This window comes from Stegastes partitus, unplaced genomic scaffold (genome assembly GCF_000690725.1).
Source record: "Stegastes partitus isolate 25-593 unplaced genomic scaffold, Stegastes_partitus-1.0.2 Scaffold1749, whole genome shotgun sequence".
NCBI lineage: Eukaryota > Metazoa > Chordata > Actinopteri > Pomacentridae > Stegastes > Stegastes partitus.
In genome coordinates, this window is record NW_007579480.1 from 111460 (window position 1) to 136310 (window position 24851).

The window sequence follows — 24851 nt, forward strand, 5'->3', positions numbered from 1 at the left end:
CACTGAACGTAGAATTTCTAAAAATATCCTTTTGTCATTTATTAAGGAGGTGGAAAAAATGAATTAGAAAGAATTTGGAAAGAAGGTTGGAGGTATTTACAGTTTATTGATTAATTATATGTAGTGTAATTGAAGTAGAATTAATAATCGGGGTAATGTTAGAATGAAATCCAAGGCAGCAGTCGTTGCTCCTTTTCATATGTCAAGAAGAACCAGTCAACAAAGGTTTAACTGTCATCTAATCTGATCAAATATCAATCAGTAAAGCCTATATTCAAGTAAAAATAACAAACATTTCATGATTCCAGTATCTCAAATGTGAGCACTTACTGGCTTATATAATAATAAATGAAAGTTTGTGTTGCTGATCAGACCAAAAAAAAGACTAATAATCCATTTAAATCTGTCACTGAAGCATGTTTTTCACTTTTCTGTTCTGTTTTACAGACTAAATGATTAATTGAGAGCATAATTGGAAGCTGAATTACTAATAAAGTTAATTATTACCTGTTTAAGGTGTAAAGCAGTTCAATACGACACCACCTAACGCTAACCCTCCGACTTCACTGTTTAGGCAGAACAACAACTAAAACATCAGTTTAAAAGTTTTACATTATTACAGGAAGTTCACTGACACGGTTATTGTTTGTCTTTCTGGGCTTTATCTTATAAAACATGCACAGATGGAAATTGAGTATCATCCACAGCATCCTGCTGCTCCTCCTTTAAGTCACCTGGGATGTTATTTATCACCGCTCAGTGTTGCTGGCTCAGTCCAGCACTTCCTCATAAAGAACATGCACTTTACAGAAATAACATCCACTCTGCACAATGCTCACAGCCTTTATTTCCCCCACACATCCACTCAGCATGTACCTGCTCTGTGGTTTTTAACGTGCTGATCTCCCAGCATGCCTAGCTGTGGTTTACCTGTGGTGGTGCGTTCACTGTCTGATGGAGCTCCGTGCATCAGCAGCAGCATCAGCAGCAGCAGCAGCTCAGCTCCTCATTAACTCCCCGCATTCAGGTCAGCCGAGCATCCACTAGATGACGCTCTCGGTTTTTAAAGACATGCAGCCACAAATTACATTTATGCAGAATGATTAATTTAACCTCGAGCCTGAGGCGAGCACACGCCTGAATAATGTAGGGTCACAAATAATCCAGACAGCTGTGTGGAATTAATGTCCATCTTTTGTTTTTTGTTGTGTAGCTTCTTATTTTAACATCATAATATCTTGTAAATGTGGACGTTTATAATAAACCTTCCTTCACTACTAAATATGATTATTTTAAAATATAACGACCACATGTGGAAATAACAAACACTTGATTTGCACCTGGAACTATTTTCAGCTGGTTTGGGAGCTTCTGAAAAGAACCGAACCGAGTTAAATTCTAACCAGTCCAGCTGTTAGAACCAGTTTAGCTCAAATAATGCAGTTTTTTACTCTCCAGGATGTGACTGCAGCTCCTACAAGATGTTTAAAATGCACCAAAATGGCTTCATTTATTTCATTTTAATATTATAACCAACTGGAAAGCTGAGAAATATGTAAATTCTTCATTTAATATGCAAAACTCAGCTGTCAATCATGTAAATTACAGTTTGAGAAAAGATGCCACATCCCATAGAATCATTATGTTTCACAAGTTTTATTTTATTTTAATTATTTACGACACAAACAAGTTGTAGATCCGCATATTGTGACAGTTTGCTCCAGATCAAAGCAGCTGCACACGTTTATAAACTGCGCCAAAAACAGCTTCAATGAAAAGTGCGCAATCAGCTTCTGGCAAACGCTCACTTATTATTATTATTATTATTATTTAGGCACGACACCGGGCCGAACCGAACCGAACCGGGGGCCCCGGGGGAGCAGAGCTGGTCCCGCCCGGGTCACAGGAGGGGCTCCGCGGTGTGAAATCTGTTCCTGGACCAGCCGCCTGCTTTTGGGTGGGTGGGCGGGTTCGTGCGCTTGTTTCAGGAGGCGGAGCGGCCCGGAGGCTCGGACGTCCTCCCGGAGCGGCGCTGCTTCACTCTCACAAAACAACACGGGACTTAATAAGTTAGCAAAGTGAGCCGCGGACACTTTGCACCAGAGTTTATCTGTTTTTTTTATTTTTTAAAAAAGAAAAGCACATTTAAAGAAGCTTTTTTTTAATTTAAAAGCAGCGATAAGTGAGCAGAAGAGAGAAACGACGCCGGTGAGTAAAACTCTTCTGTTTGCGCCACAACAGCCGTTAAACTTCACAAAACGAACAATTAAGGTGAGAAACCAGCAGCTAGCTCCCTGTTCGGTGCTGTTCTGTGATGAAGAGACCTGTGGGACTGAGGAAGATGTTCGCTTTAACACTTTATCTGCTTCATGCCACCTGTTGCACTGACTGAGCGGAAAACTGCGTCAAATCAAACCGCCGCTTCTTCACTCGGGCTGCTGCGGGTTTTTCACTCCGCTCATTATCACACTGCTGCTGGCGTGATTTGTTTTAATTGTGTTTCCAGCCGCTCCTGGACTCGTTCACCTGCCGCTCCACACCAGTGAACTCACATCCACGTTACGTAACTCTTTAATATTTTCCCACAGCGTCGCCGTCTGGACTCACTTGCGCCACTTTTCGAGCTTCTACACTTTGAAGCTTCGTCCTGAGCTGCTGCCTTTGGTCTGTGGACACTCACACGGCTCTCACATGAGGAGATACAGATCTGCCTGGTTAAATCTTTGACCAAGATCAAAGCCCGGGCCTTGACATCCTAACCTGCTCCCAGGGCTGCTGACCCCTCAGCTGTGCAGGACAGGGGTCAGTGAAGGCAGCACCGGGGTCAGTGAAGGCAGCACAGTACTGCTCAGAGAGGGTTTCCTCCTTTCTGCAAAGGAAAGCACAATGACAGGAAAAAAAAGTTTCCCTTGTGTGTGGGACACATGTGACAGTGAGGATGAAGGAGTCCATTGTGTTGTCTTTAGCTTTAATCTGCCTCCACAGAACTCTTCCTCCTGGACAGGACGCTTCGCCTCCGTCCCCTCCGTCCTGTGCAGACTGAAGCTTGAATTGAAGCATCAGGACCAACCAGTCAAAACACTCACTGGCTGGTGGAGGCCAGGCCAGGTTGACTCATCCTCACCTTGTCCTAGGAGTGGCTGATGTTGGTTTCTGGCGGCATAACTCCTGACAAACCAAAACAAAACCTATTAATTTATCTTTGTTAACTGAACTGTGATACCCCTGGGATGAAAGAAGAGAAGTGCTGCTCGTTTATGCCTTTTTTCATTTAATGTCAGTCAATGTAGATCATGTTAGTGGCCATTTTTTATAAAAATGGGAAGAAAAAACTGGTTTATTTTGAATTTACCGCTTTAACCTATTTATCAAGTACTCAGGGATTCACTGTAAAGTTAATCCAGCTGTGAAAAGCATGCAGATAATTACATTTGCACACATAAATAAAAAACAACAAGGTATGAGGATGAGGTGAAAGTTAAAATTTGTCAGTCAGGACTGGGTATAACCGGACTGGAACCCCTTACTGGTCTCCACAGTCACCCCAAAGCCGAGTCCGTCAGCCTTGGAACAGGCCGCCAGGAGCGCATCGCTCAGGTGGAGGTGGAGGTGGTGGGGAACACCCAATAGAAGCTGCACCCTCCACCAGGGACGGTCTGCAGGTGTGGACAGATGTGATGCAATGCCCGGGCTGCCACAGACTACCACACCTCGGGAGACGAGCACGGCAGCCACAAGGTTTCATTATAATAAGACAGGCTGGTGTAATCAAGGGAGGGTGCAAACTCAGTGCAACTGAACTGTGAGATTTTGTTTATCGCTTTGAAGCCTGTTGGTATCCAACGCATTTAAATCAAAAGTTCTGTTGTTGCTGCTGATGAAGTGTCCAGTGCTGGCACATATTGCTCCTGTTTTATCGTCCAGGCCTACATGAGATGCATCTGAGTGTCTCACAGCTAAGCTTTAACTCAGGGGTGTCCAATCCTGGTCCTCGAGAGCCCCTATCCTGCATGTTTTAGATGTTTCCCTCTTCCAACACACCTGGTTCACATGATCAGGATCGTTATCAGGCTTCTGCAGAGCTTGATGATGAGCTGATCATTTGAATCAGGTGTGTTGGAAGAAGGAAACATCTAAAACATGCAGGATTGTGGCCCTCGAGGACCAGGATTGGACACCCCTGCTTTAAATTCTTCCGCCAAACAGACAGGCGTGGCTGTTAATGGCTCATCCCATCTTCAAATCAGCGTGAATAACAAAACACTTTCTTCACTATGGCCACAGTGCCATCATGGTCATCATTTTGATAACTAACTACCCACAATGGCCTCACACAGCAGAAGACAAAGAGTGCAGCACAATCCATCTTGTCTGGGTACACTGTCTTATCACCCAGTCCTAGGTGGTGTTAGATTTTTTCTGAATAGGCTATCAGTTGCCTGTTGGTCTGTCTTGACCTATTTCACGCTGATTTGATATATCCTCCTTTCGCCTTTGTTGCCCGTCTTATCAGGATCCTTCTTCCAGGCCCTCCTTGGTCCATCTTTGTGTTGTAACACCAGGTGGACTGGGGGCTGCTATCAGCAAGGCAAACAGGAACCTGTTGAAAGGCCATTGTCCAGTGAAACACATGGTGGCTGCTGATGGCTTTGTCTTCACTCACTTCCCAGGCATAAACGTGTCAGAAGAACACTGAGCACCTGACTTGTATTTATGGCGAGCTGTGTTCTGTCTACAAATCTGTGACAAACCTGCAGTTTTTATGGACAGCATTTTGTGGCATTTCCCATAAGTGCGCCCTGCTATTGCAGTGCCATTTACAAGGATCAGATGTGCAGTCTGTGCACACAAACATATAAGTACGGCTCGCTGTTGAAACCATACACCCTCTGAAGTTATGTAGAGACGACAGACAGACTTTTCCCAGCTCTACCTGACTCATGTCGAAGTATTATCTTTCTGTTCTCTTAATCTGTTTTCTTTGTCACACACAGCAAACAGTCATTTGGTTATATCACACCTGTTAGTCACAAACCTGTAAGACCTTTCTAAACAGTACCCGGTCATTTCGGCCGTTAAAAGGAACGTGACAGGTGTTGACTCATATTTTTGGGGATATTATGAGATGTTACAGGCGACACAGGGAGCTCATTGTCTCTTTCTGCATTCGGCCGGTGCACATGAGCTGAGCGCTCTGACAGAAAGGAACAGTGTGGAGAGAAAATAGAGCATCAACAACGCATAATAATAAGAAAAGAAAGTGAATGTAGTTTAATGAAGCGACGCATTAATGTTTCTTTATTATCTGAGTTCAGAGCTAAGAAGCATTTGTTGATCTTATTGAATTACGTCGTGTCTCATCTCCGACTAATCCGGCCCGTCTGAATCTTTGCTTGCAGAGGTGGGCCACCTGATCCAGGGAGAGGGATTTATTTTCCTTCTGCATTCCTGATGGAGTCGTACAGAGTGACTGGCATTCCTAACAGCGGACCACAGCGGGGCTACACTCAGCCGTCCCGCCCTTCCAGGCCCCACAGTAATGGAGCTGGTTCATATGGTCTCAGCATCCGAGTCCAGGGTATAGATGGACACCCCTATGTTGTTCTCAACAACCAGGACAGAGGTCCTCAACCTTATATCGACCCAAACAGCAATGGATACATCGACACAGACGGCTCTTTTATTGAGAACTACCAGGAGTATGATTTCAGAGGGGGCAAAGAGGCTGGATCCAACAGCCCCTTCATGGAGTACAGGTCTCAGAAGAAGATGCACTACACTGCTCCTGAAAACGGTGTCACAGAATCACAGGAAAAGAAACCATCCAGCCTTCTAAACTTTCAGAGGCACCCTGAGATTCTGCAGCCGTATGATCCAGAAACCAACTCCCTGAATATCGAAGGTTTCCGCAGCCTGCCTTCAAGGCCTCCGCCTCTGTCTGAGCCAGGGCACCAGAGCTTCCCCTCCAGGTCTGCTGTACCTGCATCGTCCCATGCCAGGTCCTCGAGCCTGGACCGGAAAAAAGATCAGGCGCAGCAGGAGAGAAAGCCACATCCGTCCCAGAGCCTGAGTGAGAAAGCCGTTCCTAAGTCGAGGCCTCAGTCTTTGCCTCCAGCCCAGCTCGCTCAGCCTCAAACCAGGCCCTTATCACAACTCGCTCAGCCACAGTCCAAACCTTTTCTTACCAACCTGAATCCGTCGCAGACCAAGCTGAGCTTTAAAACTCAGCACCAACCAGTGGCTCCCTCCCAGCCTCAGCCGTCCACTGTGTCCAGTCCCACCAGTGAACAGAGTAAGACGTCGTGCAGATCTCCCAGTTCTATGAGCAGTGCCAACTCCAGCCTGGAGCGCAGCCGTCGTGAGCCTGATGTCCTTCCCCTACGCAGGACCGACTCCAGTGGACCAGTTCTCGAATCCTCTTCGCGCTCTCGCCACTCCTCCTCACCGTCCACCTCCAAGTCTCTGGTGGATGAGCAGATGGACGCCCTGTACGCAGACACCATAAACCGCCACGAGAACCGCCGCTACATCCCGTTCCTACCCGGTTCAGGCAGAGACATCGACACCGGCTCCATTCCCGGTGTCGATGAACTCATTGAGAAGTTTGACGGCAAAGATGGCAGTCACCAGCGCAGGGGCCGGGCCGGGCGCAGAAACAGGATCAACCCAGAGGACAGGAAGCGCTCACGCAGCGTGGACAGCGCCTACGGCCTGCGAGGTGACTCTGACTGCGTGGATGGGTTTAACCGCCAGCGAGGCACGTCGATGGAGCACGTCCTGCGGCCTTCACAGCTACGACTGCAGAGAACCGCCGGCAGTAAGGACTCCTGGCTCACGACCGTAGACGGCAAGGCTGAATCGAGGGCTTCATCTCGTGCCACCAGTGCACCCGGCTCCCCTCAGAACACCATCTCTAAAGGTGTGTGCTCCATACAGGGTTACAAAAAGCCACAGACTCGCCACTCTTCACTTCCATTTAAGAGTAAAGAGAGTGAGGAAAGTGCCTCTTCAGCTGGAAGAGCTTCAGCAACATCACTGTCAACATCGCTGTCGAAGCCTGCTTCCAGCGCAGATAAAAAGGCTGCTACAGAGGCCGATGTTCAGGTACAAAACAACAAAACAAAGATGTGTGCAGCAGCATTTGTTTGTTTGAACTTGTCTTATACATTTAAAATACGATGCATGAACAATCTTCCTAAAATGAGGATCTGCGATAGAAGAACGCTGCATTTCCTTTGATGTTCTTTTAATTCTCTGTTATTTTCTGTCATCTCCAGGCGACGCCTGATCTCCTGAAAGGTCAGCAGGAGCTTTCACAACAAACACACGAAGAGACAGCAAAACAAATTCTGTTCAATTACCTTAAGGACGGGTGAGTTATCAGGACTTTTCTGTTCTTATCACTGTTTATTCGCTCGTATTCTTAAAAAGAAATGTGACCAAATGTTGTGATTCAGCGCCGTGCATCACGAGGGAAGAAACTGTTCTGTGGAGGCACATAAACTTTTTTTTTTTTTTTTATCTGAGCTGGGCTGTTTGTGATAAAAGTAAAGGAATGTGCTCGTCTTACCCTCCCATCCCGGCTGTGAGCGATCCAGTTGTCTGGAATTTGTTTTCTTGCAGAATCCCACTTTCTCCCTCCACTCTGTGTTTGGTGTGAAACGATGGGAAAACCTTGTGTTTGTTTCTGTAATCAGACACTCACTGGTCTTGGAGAGACATGTTGGGTTAAAAGATTACACTCAGTTTAGGTTTAAAAGCAGCTGCACAGGATGTCGTAAGCACACCGTACAGTCGTGTTTTTTTTCTCAGGAAAGTCAGTGATTGTTTTTGGAGAAAGTTTCAATTAAACAGTCGGACTTTCCTCCAGGAAGAGTCGCATTATGGTTTTACACCGAGAAACAGTTTGCAGGTTCCTACAGTTTTTTGACTGCGTTACAGACTTGGCATATTGTAGAAAGAGAACAGGAAACTGTTTGGGTGTGTCGGGCCACAGGTCAGGAGTCACAGGACAAAGGAAAGGAAACACAGATGGAAGTGCAGGGGCTGAAACTGAGCTACATTCCCAAGGCCCAGAAGACAAACATTCACCGACATGGGGTTATAGCGGTTTAATGAAAATCATCTGTATGAGGAGAGAGGAGGTTTGCGGCTTTGGCTTTCTGTGTCAGCCTCGTAATTTATCGATGCTCTTATGTGAAAGTGGTGAAACTCCACAGTTTTGTTGATCCTGATGTTGTCACACGCCGAGTTGAGAAAATCACGTTTGAGCTTTTCAGACGTCTGTTTGTAAACTCAGAAGTAACCATTGTTTAACACTAAAGACAAAGCTGCTGCGTCTACGTGAAGGTATTGTGTTTATTCTGTACTCACCAGAGCAGTGAGGTTAGTTTGTTATTTTTACAAAAACAATGTTAAAATCAGATAGAACGGGCCAGACGTAGAACTTTTCTGGGTGCGGCCGATTTTTGTGACCATTTACTGTGAATCCAAGCTTCTTAAAAAATCAGCTTTTTGTTCCAGGAGTTAATTATATAAACAAACAACAGTATATTATCTGAATGCATTCAAAAATATGGTATCATAGCTTATATAGGTGAATAGTTGCTGCAGTATTTGTAGCTCCTATTGCTGCCCCCGTGACACGACCCTGGATAAGCAGAAGATAACGGATGGATGATTTTAAAGGTGATACTATGGGGCTCTGCAGCAGTCCCAGTATACAGCAAACATCACCCTACATTTGCTGCTTGTGCGTCTCGCGGTTTATTGGATGTGTGTAATGAAGCTGTTTGTGCTGTGAGGTGACACATCAAAGCAGCCTGATCCTTCCTGACCCCTTCTAAGCTGGGAATGAGCGACTCTGTTCCCAGAACAGTCTGGAATTAATTCCTTATCCCCCAAAACACTGAACTAAGTTTTTAAAATCTTTGATGACCGTTGGTTGTTAACATTACTGTGTGTGTGTGTGTGTGTGTTTGTCTGCAGCAGCAATGATAGTGATGAGACGACAAAGAGGAAGGTCAACCTGGTGTTTGAGAAGATCCAGACGTTGAAGTCTCGCGCCACAGCGAGCGCACAAGGCGACAACAAAGTAAGATAATGTTATATCATTTCAGCTGAACACATAGTAGTACATAATTACAGCCTCTGTTATTGTTGTGATGTTCCAGCTGCATGTCTAAAGGGCATCTTCACATGTGTTTTTTTTAATGTTCAGATCATAGATGTGGTGAAAGTACAGCTTGATTGTTTCGCACTAAACGGGTGTGACAGATGTCTGCTTGGGTTGTGGCTTCTAAAAGTAAAACAGGTTTTTTTGCTCATTAAAAACGATGATGTTAAAGTCATTTTATTTGAATATTGTTTGTGCAACAGTCCAAATATTTAGCCTGTGTTTTTTATTAATAATGAGTCAGTTAGAAATAACAAACGGTTTTCTTCCGTCAGTCCCTCGACCTCGCTGCACAGACCAAAGCTCTGCAGGAGCAAAACACCGAACTGGAGAAAGAAATGGTCGCGCTGAAGAGACAACTGGAGGACCAAACCACGGTAACAATAGTCTAACCACAGCGGTGCCTCGACACCAGCCTGTTTACGTTGGCATGTCAGTTTATTGCTAAACTTGTTGTTGTTTGAGAATATCCTTTAATCAAGGGTTTGGTTGGAAAGGAGCTTTAAGGGATTACTGTTCAACTTGTTGAATTTCAAGAGATATTTTGAGACTGGTGTTGGTTGTAGACTTGGCTCAGCTTATCACAATGGCACGCTATGATTCTGTTCTCCTGTTAAGGAAGGAAGGAATTCAAGAAAAAGTTGAACATCCAAAAATGCCAGGAAGGCAGTTTTGAGATCATGTTTACAGCATGAGCACCGTACACTTATCAACCACAACATCAAAATCATTTTATGTCTAGAAGAGGGCCACAAAATATCATCCCGTGGGCCTCAACTGGCCCGCGGGCCGCGAGTTTCACACCCCTGCTATAGAGTCATACACACAGGACCTCTGGGGCTGTCCTGTGTTTTCTGGCAAACAGACATCAGTAGGGGATCCTTTGGGTCCTGTGGGTTGCTGGGTTAAGCCTCTGTGGATTAGGTTTGTTCTGGTGCATCTTGCTCATTCAGATTAGGATGTGGGTTGATGCTTTGGGCTCTTGATCGTGTTCCTCAAGCTGGTCCAGAGCAGGTTTTGCAGCGTGGTTGATTTTACAGTCCTGCTGAGGGAGGCCACTACAGTCACCTGTCAGTGGTTTTAAAGTTGGGCCTGATTTTGATGCTTTTCCTTATAGTTGGGATCTTCCTCTGCAATGTTTAAAACAGAGCCTGCTCACAAAAAAAAGGCAATAAATAACTGAAAGTAAGCGTATCAATCAGTCAAAATGACAAATGTCTTCACATTAAAATGTCCTCTTTATTATATTTTGATCACCAGAAGAATCAAGCTGACAAAAAGACGGCAGCAGGTCTGAAGGAGCTGCAGCAGGAGCTGCAGCGCAGCATGGAGGAGTGCAAGCGTCTGAAGGAGAAACTGGCCAAAGCAGAGGCCGACCTCCAGACCACAGTGGAAGAGTAAGTTCACAGTGACATGACCAGCAGATAATGAACATAGATGATCATTTAACTCGTCTATGTCCAGAATGTTGTGTTTAACTGTAACAGTCAGTATTTTTGACTTTTGTTACTCTTGGCCAAGAGTGGGTGACTTAGAGGCCAAACAATGTCGGTTCCTTTAACTGGTGTGTCCATCTTGGTTTTATTGGTTGACTGCTCCAGTGGAAGCAGCTAGAACTGGTGATGGTGAGAAACTGTGGATTGTTTCTGCACTAATGATCTCTGCTGATGAGTTGGGGTGGCTGCACTGAAGGAGGTGGGAACAGAGAGGAAACGCAGGAACTGCCTGCACTTCATGCTGCCGGATGAAGCTCCTTGTCTTAGATCAAGAGGCGATCTGTCAAAAGTAGGATTTCAGCAGCGGTGCAGGATGTCTGTTGATCAAACTGCTCAGACTGTTTATAGCTACTCAAGTGGTTACCATGTCAGTTTCTCCGTCTCATAAAGCTCATTGTGTTTCCTCTGGTTTGTTAAATCTTTTACCTTGGTTGTGGTTTAGTGATTGATTTACTGATCACTCTGACAGCACTGAAACTTCATTTCTGCCTCTTTACATATGATACAGCTGCTGCACTGATCCCAGTCTGATGCACACAGTCTTCAGGTTTTTGAGCAGAGATTTGCAGCTATTTGTTTTGATTTGGGATTCTGCATGTTTTAGTAGAGACGAATAGGACAGCTGCCAGTGTTTGAGCTCAAGGTTTTTATGAGTTCTCTGCAGTACTTTCTGTAGATGTCCATGCTATTGAATGCAGTGCTGTTTTATGTCTCCAAGAGCCTTTATTGTCGATTAAGTTTTTGTTTTTTAAGTTATTATATTTCTTAGTCGATTATCATCTTTAGTTTCAGTTTAATTGTGTTTTTCAGGATGAACAATACCAAACAAAATTCAGCTCTTGAGTCTTAACAATGGTTCTAATTGAAGCAGAGACATTGCAGTTCGTTGTCCTGCACTCAGTTACCGCTCTTGTCAATTCTGACAGCAGTAGCGGATTTTTTTTCTTGAGTCTTCTTCACTGTGTGGTGATTTGTTTGAAATGTGTCACATCACTTATCAGCCTCCCCCTCAGTGTTGTGGTGTAGGGCCAGCTTAGACCTTATTGGTTTTCCATCACTTAGGTATTCGCTTTGACCTCCGTGCTCTGCAGGCCTCACTTTCAGCCCCTGCACAGGTGCTGCCATTTGTATGTGCGAATTAAAAGGCAGGTGGGCGGGTGTGTGTGTGCATATGTATACAGCATATGTGGGACCTGCACCGTGTTGTGACATGTGTGGTCTGTCAGGCTTTTCCAGGTGAAGATGGAGAGGGAGCAGTACCAGACAGAGATCAGAGACCTGCAGGACCAGCTGTCAGAGATGCACGACGAGCTCGACTCAGCCAAGAAGTCAGCCGCTGATGGAGAGAAAGACATGATTTTGGCGGTAAGCCGCAGTGTTCATTGTAGAAAACGGCATGAATTCTGTTTTGTCTTTAGCTCTGCCATGACAATTATTAGGAAGTGAGAAAAATCTGTGTAACCAAAGATAAGAAGCATCTGGGTCAACTTCGGTCTACAAGCTCCAGTCTGTTTTTCACCAAAATTTGTCTTGTCTACCCACAGGACATGATGCAGCTGAAGGTGGAGATGCAGGAAGTTCTCCTGGCCAAAGAGGAGCAGGAGGAGGTGCTGAGGAGGCGAGAAAGGGAGCTAACGGCTCTGAAAGGAGCCCTGAAGGAGGAAGTGGCTGCTCATGATCAGGAGGTGGACAAGATGAAGGAGCAGTATGAGAAGGAGATCAGCCGACTGCAGACGTCTTTAGAGGAGGCCAAGCAGGTAATCTACTTCCTGTTTGATTCCCCTCCCTCCCTCTCCTCCAGCTGGACTCCCTGCATTCACTCCTCCTCACTTCCTTTTCTCTTCCCCTCCCCCCATTCCTGAAACAGTGAAGTGTGGAGATAAGCACAGCATTCAGGGAAAACGTATCCGTGTGTGTTTCTGGTTGTTGCCTTTTATTCCTCACTACAAGTTTGTCTCTTGTGTTTTTTCACAGGTTTCATAACTGTGGCAATAAGTCTGAAAATACTGAGACACTGGTTTTAACATGTTTGGACAGACTGGCTCTTTAAATCAGTGACTTTAGAAAGAAGTTTGTAGGAAAATGAGGCAAAGAAGACCTTATTTCATTTGCTGATTTCACTGCATACGACTGCTCCTCCTTAGTTTATGTTAGTGAATCATAGTTTCCTAAAACATCTGATGCTTCAGTAGCAGCCTTATGTACACGCTGACAGCTGACTTTCACATCAAATTATTTTATTCCAGTTCTGCTTGTACAGATTTTATAAAGTGGTAAGAAGATGGTTTCGTGCTATAGCTGCACGGCAGTAGAGCATTTATAATAAATGTGTCAACATCCCAGTTTTTAGTGGCGATGTGACTGCACAGCCCAAACAATGTGCTGTTGAATGTTCTCCTTTGAAATCAGATGGAGCTGGAGCTCGTCTTGAGGTCACATTCTTTGACAGAATGAAAATGAAACACTGTGTAAGAGTCACATGTAGCCCGTCGTCATTTTTCATGGGAAATCTTTCTCACCAGTCACATGTGAAGGTGTTTTTTCTGTCAGCTATGAAGTGAACAACTTACTGGAAGAACGATATTTGATAATCACAGTTTGAGACATTTATCTGTTTATGAAACTGTTGCCTTACAGGAATGTCACTCCTGTAGCTTTATAGCAAACTTTGAGTCATTGTGGGTAAAAGTCAAACTTCTGGAAAGATCTCCTTGAATCATTTGTGTGCTACTCAGCACCATCAGGAGAATCATATGAGTGATGATCAAGCCATTATTTAAAAGGGAACGATTAAACCTGTGTTTTCTTTAGAGCAAAGAGGGTTTCATATATGGAGGAAGGTGAGTTAAAATAAGACGAGCAGCAGTGCTGGACAGAAGACGTCACACTGACAGGATTGAAGACACATTGTTGTCAGTAGGTTGCTGTGTGACTCACGTGTGTCCTGTTTGTCTCAAACAGTGGAAGTTGGTCCTTGTTCTCGGCTTCCTGCGGGCCCGGTGGGGTTCCACAGCGGCTCTCTGCAGCAGGACTCGATGAGAACATTTCCTTTCTGAACAGAGGTACTGCTCCCCTGAGGGAGTGTGTCATCAGGGGTTTACCCTCGGTGCTTTGTAAACACTTGGCAAGATGAAATCACTGTTTGTTTCTCTTTTAGGATACAAGAGTTCTCGCTTGTTGGAGCTTTTTCTCTGTGCCCTTGAACTGATCTTTTTTCTTGAGGCCAGACTTTGTGACATATTCGTACTTACTCTACAGAAAAAGTAGCTGATATTTATCCACACAGGGGGCTGCATTTACATCTATTTGTGTACAAATGGATTATAAGATTAAATCATTTAGCACTTAAAGGGCACATCCGTGAAATCATTCACAAAATAAGCATTTGAAAGCATGTAGGTTCTAAACACTGTGTATTTCTGGGCATCATGTATTATCTGTGGAATGGAAATACACTGTGTGGTGGACATGACTGCCAAAACAAAATAGACACCTGCTCATGATCACATGAACGTTTCTGTTTTGAGTCAGGGTGTCAGATGGGGGAAAAAACACCCAGAGTGAAGTGTGCGTCTCTTTATTTCCCGGCCTCATCTCAAACCGAAGCGCTGCCTCCTTCTTTGTGCAGCCCTGACATTTGCGGCGACCAGAGCTGCCCATGAGGGCGAGAATGCTGGAAACTGGAGCACTAAATTGCTCCGTATACTAGTTAATTGCAGTGGCAAGCCATCACTAATCTAATGAGCTGCCGTTCCTGAGTCGCGTCGTGTCCCCTCTTCTTTCTCTGCCCTGAAAGAGCGGGGGTAATTGTGGACCTCAGTCAATGATGAATGATGAGTTTGTTTCACACAATAATAGCAGCGGGGGTTGGGACATGCTGAATAAGTGGGTCAGTATGCTGTAGGAAAGGGGATGCGAGGCCGACCCCCATGAAAGGAGCGGGAGGCCTGTTTTGTGTCTTAACTTGAAAGCTGCATTGTGTTTTTGATGAGCCGAAATCTGTGGAATTTTATCTCGGCTGAAAAATCTCAGTCGTCGTGTTTTGAGAAGATTAGACTTTGCTTATTTTAACAAGTACTACTTAGTGGGGCTCTTAATGTTCTCTAACAAAAGACATCTGCTCATTTTGGATTTGGACTTGGGCCTTTTGTGTCAGCATGTGCTAGTATGTGAAAAATGTGGACAGATGAGGTGCAGCGAGCAGAGATGAGGGTTGGTTTCTAGGAATGTCGGGGTCACAGTGGAGAATGTGCACCCTGCGGACCTCCTCCTTTACTCAGCTCCAGCTCTGTTACAGTGTACCCGCTCCGGCCCGCGGGAGAGGCTCAGATCTTTTCATTTATGCCTCTTCAGGGTGCTGCAGTTGCATCTCCATCTCTGCAGCGCTCCAGACTCTCAGCGTTGGAGGCTTTAATGGGTCTCAGCTCCAGCTCACTGTAAAGACAGAGCCTTGTGCTTATCACATCATTTCCAGCTCTTGTTATGTTTCACCTACAGCCCCGAGCCACAGTGTGCAACACAGCCACATTGTTATCACGCTCTCATCTATAACCTCAATCCCAAATGCTATATGTTTTCATTTCCTAACTCCACAGTTTCCACACAAGGCTCCACAGTGATCTGCTGCTCACCTAAATGCAGGTCATTTTCTGGCCGGTGCCATTCTCGCGCCTATCTCGGCCCGCTCTCTCAAGTAATCTCTGCCAGTGTGCGAACTGAAGTCTCTCTGTCTGATCATCAAACTTACATAGCTCCGAGAAGAGTTCCCTCTCAGGCGTGTTTTGAAAGTAAAGGCTCCAGCACGAGTCTGCGTGTTTGATGATAGCAGTGCATTTCCCAGCGTAGCTTTAGGAGTTGATTTACCAGGCGACTGGAAAGAAGAGGAATGAGACGCAGGACAGCGAGTGAGGAAGGAAATGATTATCTCGACAGAGACGGCGGGGAATTAGCAGTTTATCCTTGTTGCAATATTACTTCTTCTAGGTCTTCAAATAGCTGTGCTGATAACTTTATAGACTGATGACTTTAAGCATTCTTAAAAACAGGAACTAAATATCCGGCAGTTCTGTCGGAAAGCGTTTAGAAAAACGCTGCGCGGCCACTTGAGGGTCAGGCTTGTGTGAAACCCGGCAGTGGCTTGGATTTTTTGTATTTATTGTTTCTTTGCTTCATTGCCTGTGAGCCCGAATGTGGTGGGAACCTAATTTCCAAAAACAACTCGCAGGAATCAAGTTAAACACACGTCTCCTGTTAAAACGAGTGGTTAAGATCCAGGAGTTCACATTGGTTGTGGCGCGTTCAGAGGTGGTCTGTTTGTTTTCCTCTGAAGTAGTCGACGCTTGTTTATTCTTCACATGGTTGACATTAAGAAATCTGGGAAAAATATCTAATTGGGATTCTTTGACAAATATTTGTGGAGATTTGATTTGTGGTATAATATTTTAAAGTCAAGCTTCAGTTCAGTATTTACTGTGTAGATGGAGCGTTCTCACGACACCTTTGAAAGCATCACAGTCACCCAACAGCAGAGGACAGGAATCTGTTTAACTCTCCACAGGACAGTTTAAAACCTTGTGCTGCAGAATATATCCTAAATTACAGTGTTTATGATTTGCTCATTGCATCATTTCAAATTTTGATTAAGAATCAATGACTTGTTCAGCCCTGCTTCACATTTCTATTTGTTTTTTGTCTGATCATAGAAAAAAAAGACAAAATCTGTTTTGGATTTCATCGCTGTGTTGGTGGAGATCTCTACGTTGACGCTGTTGAACTGCAGTGTGGGATTTGTATTTTAGGTTCAGTCAAACCTGAACTTCTTTACCCTGGAAACTGGTTCATATTTTGGCCAATCTGGTGATGCTTCATTTAATTGCCACTGTGAGGCTTGTAATTTAGTTTGAGCCACTCTCAACTATCATTCTGAAATTCAATAAGTCTGTGTAATCTGTGTAATTATTGTTAAGGAGTGGTTTGTCTGGTAGCGTAACGTTGCTTGATCCACTGTAGAAATGAATGATTTCACAGATCTCTGCTTAAAAATTTTGCAGAAATAGAAGACTGTCGGTCAGATCAATTATTTTTTTCTTGATGTCAAGAAAAGTTGGGGACATGAGACCGACCAATAATGTGCTGGTAGATGTAACTGCGCTGACTTAGATGGATTTTTCTTATAGTCTAAATGTGTCTGACAGACAGCAAATAAAACTGTTTCCAAGACCCCACTGTGACATGAGCTTCCAGTCCAAGGTATTTCAGATTTGGTATTACATGTTTACCCTTTTTTTTTTGTTGATGAATAGCACAAGCTTGGTGTGCTGCGATGAAGGCTGAAACATTAAAGTATTCTTACATCTGTTCATGTGACGATTGCAGCCGTGGCTGCAGGTAGCAGCAAACACAGTGTGTGTTGTCAACAGGTAGGACAAGTCAACGGGAGGATTTAGGATAATTCACTCTTAATTATTATTATCAAATGAGACACACCAGCGTCTCTCAGAGAATGTGTTCGGTCACAGCTCCCCTGATCTCTCTAATTCCATTATAGCCCTGCAAATGTGAAGTTTGGCGTCGCACAGAGACTCTTTTAAAAGCTGCTTTCTGTTTCCATTTCTCTGAGGACAAGACAAGATTTGATTACTCCTTTGACCAAAGGGATGCCAATGCTTCTCAGCTGTCACGTTTTAATTTCTACTTCAATACTCCCTTTCAGTCCATGACAGGCCTTCTGTTTCACACAACCTCAGGTCTCGCTGCCTTTTTTTTAAATGAGAGAACCTGTTGTATGTATTTGTAACACATACTTGGTACTGGCAAAGCAAATTAAGGCTTCTGCACTGCCAAAGAAGTTTTTATATTTCCTGATATGAGGGTAGAATTCAGATAATCTGATACAGGAAATTCGGACCTGTGGTCTGAATGACCTTCAACAGTTTTAAGTCGAGTGTGGAATTGCAGCCTCCGTCTGTCGGAGGCATTCTTCACTGACACAAGACTACGCTTCAGTTGTCAAAAGTGGAATGCAAAAACAGGATCGGTGGCTTCTTTCTTCCTCCCGCCATCCAGCGAGTAAACAGGTAGCAGGCCAGTAAACACAAAAAGCATGTAAGACACTCACATTGTGTTGCTTTGTGTACGAACAGATGATTGAAGAGCTACAAAGCGTGTTGTAGCTTTCCATGCATGTATTAGTGTATTTGAAAAACTCCTTGTTTAGACGGAAGCTCTGAAGGCAAAAGGTGCTGACATGTTGTTCTGAGAAGTCGACTAACAACAGAGAAACAAAAAGGTTTCGGTGATGACGCCGGTCTGCTCGTCTTCACAGCAGAGAGGCCCCTGAATGTTTGAGTGTGTAGGTGCTTGTGGTGGTGGTGCAGAGACATTCCTGCGTTGATGAATCAGTCGTCATTTCTGTGGAGGTCGGTGGTGGAGTTTATGGTTTAAGTTCAAATCTGAGGTTTGAATTAAGGTTGCGATGGGCTCCAAAGTGTTTCGCATGTTATACAGATTATGTAGCTTTAATAAATGATCATTTGAAAGGTGCCGTAAGTGGAGAAAAAACCATCACAACCTCTGCACTGCATGTAATTTTGTGCACCATTGTGTGGACGTGTTTTTGTAGAAAGGCCGGATGGTGGAAAAAATACCTCCAACATGTTTGTCTTAAAAAAGAAATAACACTGGATGGGGAGGGGAGAGAAATGATGAAATGTTAGCAACTGGCAGTGCTGAACATGGAGTTACTAGCTTTTTAGAACCATATTCCAACATGCTGCGCTGTGCTGTGGATCTCTCAGAGCTGCATTTGAACTCGGTCGCATGTAGGTCAGACGTTTATATAACATGAAGATAATAATGTTTACTGTGTTTTTGAGTTTGAATCTGTTACCTGATGGTGACAGCAGGCTTACATTTACAGAAGTTACTCAGAAATACAGAATGAAGGAAGGAAAAGGAACGACATTGTGCTATTTTTGTGGATTTTAAATGCAGGTTTGTTGCAGTTCCTGCATTCGATGGGAATAAACGAGAGAGCCAAGATTTCACCTCAGCACACGACTCAGATCATGCACTTGACTTCAGCATTCATGCCGCACTTCAAAGCCTGAACAAAGTTAGTTAATGTGCAACTTTAGACAAACACTTTGAGCACACACGAGGACCCGAGTCAAACTTTGAGGTTAGAGTAGAGGGGAAACAAAGCTGGAGCAGTGTGCTATCAACATGCATTCTTCTGTAATGTTGTCCTAATGCACTGAGGCCGGCTCATGTTGTTGGTCTTTTTGTCAAGGTTGCACATAAATAGAGGATTGCATTGAATAGACAAATAAACAAATGATTGTCTAATCGCTGATAAATCTGTGTTTTGTTAGTGCTAATCCTTCAGTGATTGTTAGGTAAACTTTAATAAGGCTTTAATACATTTAGAGAATTATTAACTTTTTGTAGCAGTGAATGAAGTTAGTGAAGCGTTCTAAGAAATTTCCACGTCTCCCTTTTTTTCAGAAGCAGAATAAACACGTTATTTCATAGCAGTCGCTGAAACAGTTTGAGGTACTGATGTACTCGCATTAATGCAAAAAAGGAAAAATCTTAATGAAAACGGGGCTCACAGCACTGAGCCTAATCCGGCTGCTTCTCACGGACAGCAGCAGGGCCTCTTTCTTTCTGGCTGGGTGGCTTCGCTCATGTTTTGAACACATGTGACCCAGTGTGGGAAGTGGGACAGACACACAAGTGTTGGGGCTCGTCGTGTTGTGTTCAGCATGTTGTTCAAATGGAGCGCAGACACAATCCTGACACAAACTACGAATGCTGGACTGTTGTCGGGGAAGCTGAGTTTAGCCCCACATCCTGCACAACAAGTTATTTTTGTTTGTTTGTTTGTTTTTATCTTTCACACTGAACACAACCACTGTTATTACAGAATGTGGAAATATGAATACATATGTCCTAGAAAGTGACACCTGATAGAGATCAGTGGTTCTCAAACTGGGGGTCAGGACCCCAATGAGGGTCCCAAGATAATTTCAGGGGGTCACCAGATCATTGTAGAACAAAATAACATAAATAAAATAAAGCCATCATTTATAAAAATAAATTAGTATTAGGGCTGTCAAAATTAAAAGTGTATACTTCTTCCTACTCCTTTTTTGAACTTGTTAATATTATGAGTTGATTAAGCAATATTATTATTCTTTTTTTGCTCTTTTTAAAATTATTTAATTTTTTTTTTTGTATTTTTTTTCCCTCTTGTTTGTTTAAAAAAAAAAATTCAATTCATTCAAAAGAAAATTCATATGTTAATTTGAAGATATTAATCTGTGGAATTAACACATTCATTTTTAACGCATTGATGCACAAACAACACAGTTATTACTCGTTGTATATTAAGAATTCAAACTGGGGCATCACGAACACAAACTTATGTTATCTTGGGGGTCGTGGGGCAAAAAGTTTGAGAACCGCTGATACAGATTTTGATTATTTCACCTTGAATACCAGTTGGCGGCATATAGATAGAAGAGATCAACATTTTAATGTGAGTTTTCAAAGCAGCATGAAGAAGCTGCTGCAACATAACATGACATCAGATCATCAAAACTATAACAGAGTTTGATATGAAGGCAGCACCCCGACCAACGAGATGTTGATTCAACTTGAGGACACTTCTGGAGGCCACACTCCAAGGCTGACGACTTGAACTACAGCATACATTTTTTTCTACATTGTCACCTATTGTTAATTTTTGTTTATTTGTCTGATCAGGATCGTTAAACAATATTATGTCAGTGCTGAGTCTAGCCGGGCCTCCTCGCTCCTTTAACCAAACTAAATGACCCAGTGAGGCGTTGATGAGGGCGGCTCTGAGGTGACCGGAGAAACAGGTCCGACTGGCCTGCCAGCACTGAAGCAGGGAGGCTCCTGTCACCGTTCTAGCACAGGCGGCGCCTCTGTTCAGTGACGACAAGAAAAGCTGACCAACGAGTGCCTTTTACATTAGTCACTAAAGGACATGGGGGATGACAGGCTGTACACTTAAGACTCCAGCAGAAATTCAGTTCTACATTTGTCGAATAAGCTGTAACCTACAAAACCTTAACCCTCAAAGTTCCTTGTCATGTTTTTTAGAAGGACCTGCCAGTTCCTCCTGTTTAATTGGCATCCAAAGAACATTTTTCCTCTTACTGATGCTTACGATGTTATTTAGCATAAATTGTTTGTGGTCGCGGTTATTACAGAAAACCAGTTTGTAGTTCCACTGATTGTTTTGTTTTGGTACTACGTTTCATGAGTGTGTCACCAGCTGGGTTACAACTCCGTCTGTTGTCAAGGCACAAGGGTGTGTATGCTGAACACACACACACACACACATGTAGTGTCATACTGAGATACCAGCAACGTATGTGATGCAGAGCAATGAGTAACCTGCCTGTGCAGAGAGTCACAGTGAACTTTATAAACCCTTTGACACATTTCAACAGCTTCTGCATTTGTTTGATTTAATATTTCACCTGTTTCAGCTGCCACACAGTGAAACAGTAACTATAGGTTCTGCAGAGTTTCTCTGTTGTTCTGCATCCACAGTGCACCAGGTCCATCCACGCGTGCATACCTCAGTGTGCTGAGATAAACTGTCAAACCAGTTTCCTAACATTCCACCTTCATGCCGCAAAAATCACGTTTCCAAGGAACCCTCTGCAACCTGTTGCCCTCTGACGGCGTAATTAAGCCGAGGGCTGTCATAGCTACTGAAACCTGTTCTCGTGAGTCGTGCGATTCTTGTGTTTGTCTCTCAGAAGTGCATTTCCGTCCGTCTCCTGTTGTTTCTCTCCCGTGCAGCACTCGACCCTGAAAGGTCAGAGTTAGGGCAGACTTTGCATTCATAAATTTGGGAGAATTCACAGAACTGTTCATTGACTCTGCCACTGACCTGCCACAGGTGCAGACTAATGCCGTATAACAACCTGTAATAATATCTAAATATTTCAGAATAGGTCGTGGTCACAGTAGCACATGAGACTAGCAGGTCTGCCTTGATGTCAATCAACAGACGCTAATGAAAGCTCAGATTTAGTTGCCTTCAATTGTGGTTTATTACGAAGTGTGAGAGAATCACAGGAAGGCGTTGTTGTCTGCAGCGTCAGAGGTCCAGTGAGAATCGGAGCTCTACAAATAGCTTTTGTTATACGAGGCGTTTGAGATCGTCTCAAATGTTCCATCATGCATCATTGTTCCACACTCTGCTGAGTGTCACACACTCCTGCTTCCTTTGAACTGGAGCCTCGTGTCTTGTTCTGATCTGCAGAGCGGCGCAGTCGTGGTCCGGGAGAAGGCTGAAGTGGAGGCAGCCAAGGGCGCAGCGGAGGGCCAAGCTGGACGGCTGACTCAAGAAGCCGAGCGTCTGCGCAGGAGGGCGCAGGAGCTGGAAAATGAAGTGGCCAAACTCAACCGAATCATCGATGAGGCCAAGCTGCAGGAGAGCAGGCTTGGGGATAGAGCTGGCCGACTGGAGGTGAGGAGCCGAGATGCATAAAGAGGGAGTTAGTCACAGACTGATGCTTATTACTCTATATTAAAGTGTTATGTGTCCAAATGTCCACTTTACAGAGAGAGAAAAAGCAACTGGAAGAGTCGTTGGCTGAAATAAAGGAGCAAGAAGAGGAGATGTCACGTGCCAACCGAGCGTTGACCATCCGGCTGGAGGACGTGCAGGTGAGATTAGCAGCACCGCTCTACGCCGCATGTAGAGAAACGACCACGCGGCCCGACACCTTTAACTCTGTCTGCTTTTACAGAGGAACTTGACCAAACTGAGCATTGAACACAAGGAGCTGGAGGAAAGGTTACAGGAGGAGAAGACCCAGAAGGAGCAGTTCAAGAACATGAAGAATGACATAGAGGATGAGAGGAGGCTGCTGGACCGTACAGTGGAGAAACTTCAGAGGGAGGCGAGTGTACTTGAACGCATCAACATCCATTCCAGTAATAAGCACATTAATAGAGCTTATCTCACATGGCTGTCTTCAAGTTTGGGTCCGTTTCCAAGTTGGCAAAGTGCATTCAATCGTTAATCATACATCTGTGGCCAAACATCTTCTTTGTTAAGCAAAGAGTTGTAGTTCTTGAATATGAAACTCTCCAATAAAACCGAGTGTTTGACCAATTGAGGTGCTTCAGATGAAAATTTGGTTACAGAACAGAAAGCATTTTTCAGCTTCATCTCTAAAACTGAACAACTCAGAAAGCTAGACTGAAGAACCTCCATCAAATAATGAAAGGAAGATTTCAGATTAAAATATGTACTTTAAACGGATTTAAAAGTTGATGCAGCATTTAGATTTGATAAAATACTATCAAACCAAACCTGTTTCTGAGCCACATTGTTATCATATCATTCTTTTGCTTCGTCTTTCTGTCTCACCGGACCTGCAGATGAATGATATTGTGGAGGCGTCGCAGTCGTCTACTCTGGAGCTGCAAGAGCAGATCGACATTTACAAGGAGAAGAACCGTCGAGAGCTGACGGAGCTGCAGAAGCTTCTGAAGGAGCGAGGGCAGGAGCTGGAGAAGTACCTGCTGACGACCAAAACCCTGCAAGAAGAGGTAACGTGAACTGTGGCAGCGTCATCTAATGGGTGTTCAGAGAAGCGACTTGGACGCTGACACAGCTTTCAGGCAGAGAGTGGTCAGATGGAGGCCATCATTAGTCAGGCCAACTGAGCCCTCCCATGCAGAACAGCAGACGATGAGCCATTGTTCTGACTCGACCAGTTTGAACCCCTCCACCAACATCTTTCTCTCCCTTTGGAGAGCGATGTCATCGCTTTGGTATTTCTGCTCCCTGCTGCCCTTTCAAACCCGTAGCAGAGTATTAAAGTGAAGGAATTTAGCCGAGTCAAGTCAGAGAAAACCTCTGCTCTTTATTCAAATGAATGTTTCTGCTCAGTGTTTGGATTAAAAGAGAAATGTGGTGCTTTCCATTGTAACCCCCCTTGATGCATTAATAGTAAAACTTGATGTGTGACCCCTCTGCATAGCTCTCAGTCGAGCAGTTTGTCCTTGTCAGCACTTTGGAATGTGGAGAATGTTTTTGTTGAAAGCAGGAATAGATGAACGTGAATAATTCATGTTAGAATGACGGCGACTCGTGTTGTTTTATATCAAACATTTATTTAAGGAGGTGGAGTTGTTGACATTGTCTTTATGGTGACCACACAGAAACGCTTTTGCAGCCAAGTGTAAGCAAAAAAAAGACAATGTAAGATATAATGTTGTATAGAAACAGAGCAGAGCATCAAGGGAGTAATGCAGGCAACGGTACATAAAACATCTCTGGTTTCTCCCTGTGTTCGCATCCATCTGCAGCTTTCTCAGTCTGTGTATGATACGACTGATTAAAATGCTGCAGTGTCAGTTTTTATTTATTGCTGTTTTCCAAAGCTTTTGAAAAAGTATGAACTCTCTGTTTATATGAATTTATACGTTCAGAGATTTGAGGAGGCTACGTAAAAAGCAGACAGATAAGAACAGCAGCCAGTCCCTTTGTTGTGTGCACAGAGGGAGAAGCGATGCTCATAACTCTTGACTGCACAGGGAGGCAAAAGTTATTAAAGCTAATGTGCCAATAAAGGAAGGAGAAGAGGATGACTGTAAACAAGGCGATGTAGACGGTGCAGATTTCACAAACATAAAAAGAAGGGGTTGCTGATGTTTTACGAGGTAGGAAATAAATTAAACGTGTTTGTTAGACCTTAAGGATACAAAGTGTACTAAAAGTGTAACCGTGTAAACAAAGCCGTGTCTGTTTATAATGAAAGCTCCGCTGGGTACCTTTTAACAGAGGCAGCCTGTGCTGGGATGGTTCGCCTAACAGGCTTCTTTGCAAAAGGAAAAAAAAGAACACTGACCATCCCGTCTGTGGGAGGCACTACTCTCTGGAAACTGTAGTTATTAGCTGCAGACTTCATTTTGCATGCTGTCACTCAGGTTGCTGATTTGCTGATGTGGATGTTTCTGATGTGTGCTTTCATGTCATGTGATAAGTTCAGATGTCAGGATGAGGTCAGTGTCCAGGTTCTTCCTCCTTTTTGCCGTCCGTATCCACGCCGATGTAGCTTTGTCCAGCTGGCTCACAGGAAGAGGGGGATGTCAGTGTTGTGATATCATTGTTGTGAAAG

General features: G+C 44.1%; 1 protein-coding gene across 3 annotated transcripts in view; it reads left to right on the forward strand.

Annotated features, from left to right (window-relative positions):
• Positions 1–2017: 2017 nt before the first annotated feature.
• The window catches only part of cgnl1 (cingulin-like 1), a 28185-nt gene continuing 5351 nt past the window's right edge, over positions 2018–24851 (forward strand). For 2 of the 3 annotated variants that reach the window (XM_008302024.1, XM_008302026.1), the window contains exons 1-12: positions 2018–2208; positions 5400–7104; positions 7278–7372; positions 8989–9094; positions 9451–9552; positions 10436–10572; positions 11898–12036; positions 12216–12428; positions 21980–22186; positions 22282–22386; positions 22470–22622; positions 23107–23277. In XM_008302024.1, coding sequence (XP_008300246.1) covers positions 5452–7104; positions 7278–7372; positions 8989–9094; positions 9451–9552; positions 10436–10572; positions 11898–12036; positions 12216–12428; positions 21980–22186; positions 22282–22386; positions 22470–22622; positions 23107–23277 — 3081 coding nt within the window. In that variant the 5' untranslated portion in view covers positions 2018–2208; positions 5400–5451. The remainder of the gene's footprint in view (positions 2209–5399; positions 7105–7277; positions 7373–8988; positions 9095–9450; positions 9553–10435; positions 10573–11897; positions 12037–12215; positions 12429–21979; positions 22187–22281; positions 22387–22469; positions 22623–23106; positions 23278–24851) is intronic. The other variant, XM_008302025.1, reaches the window with a different exon arrangement.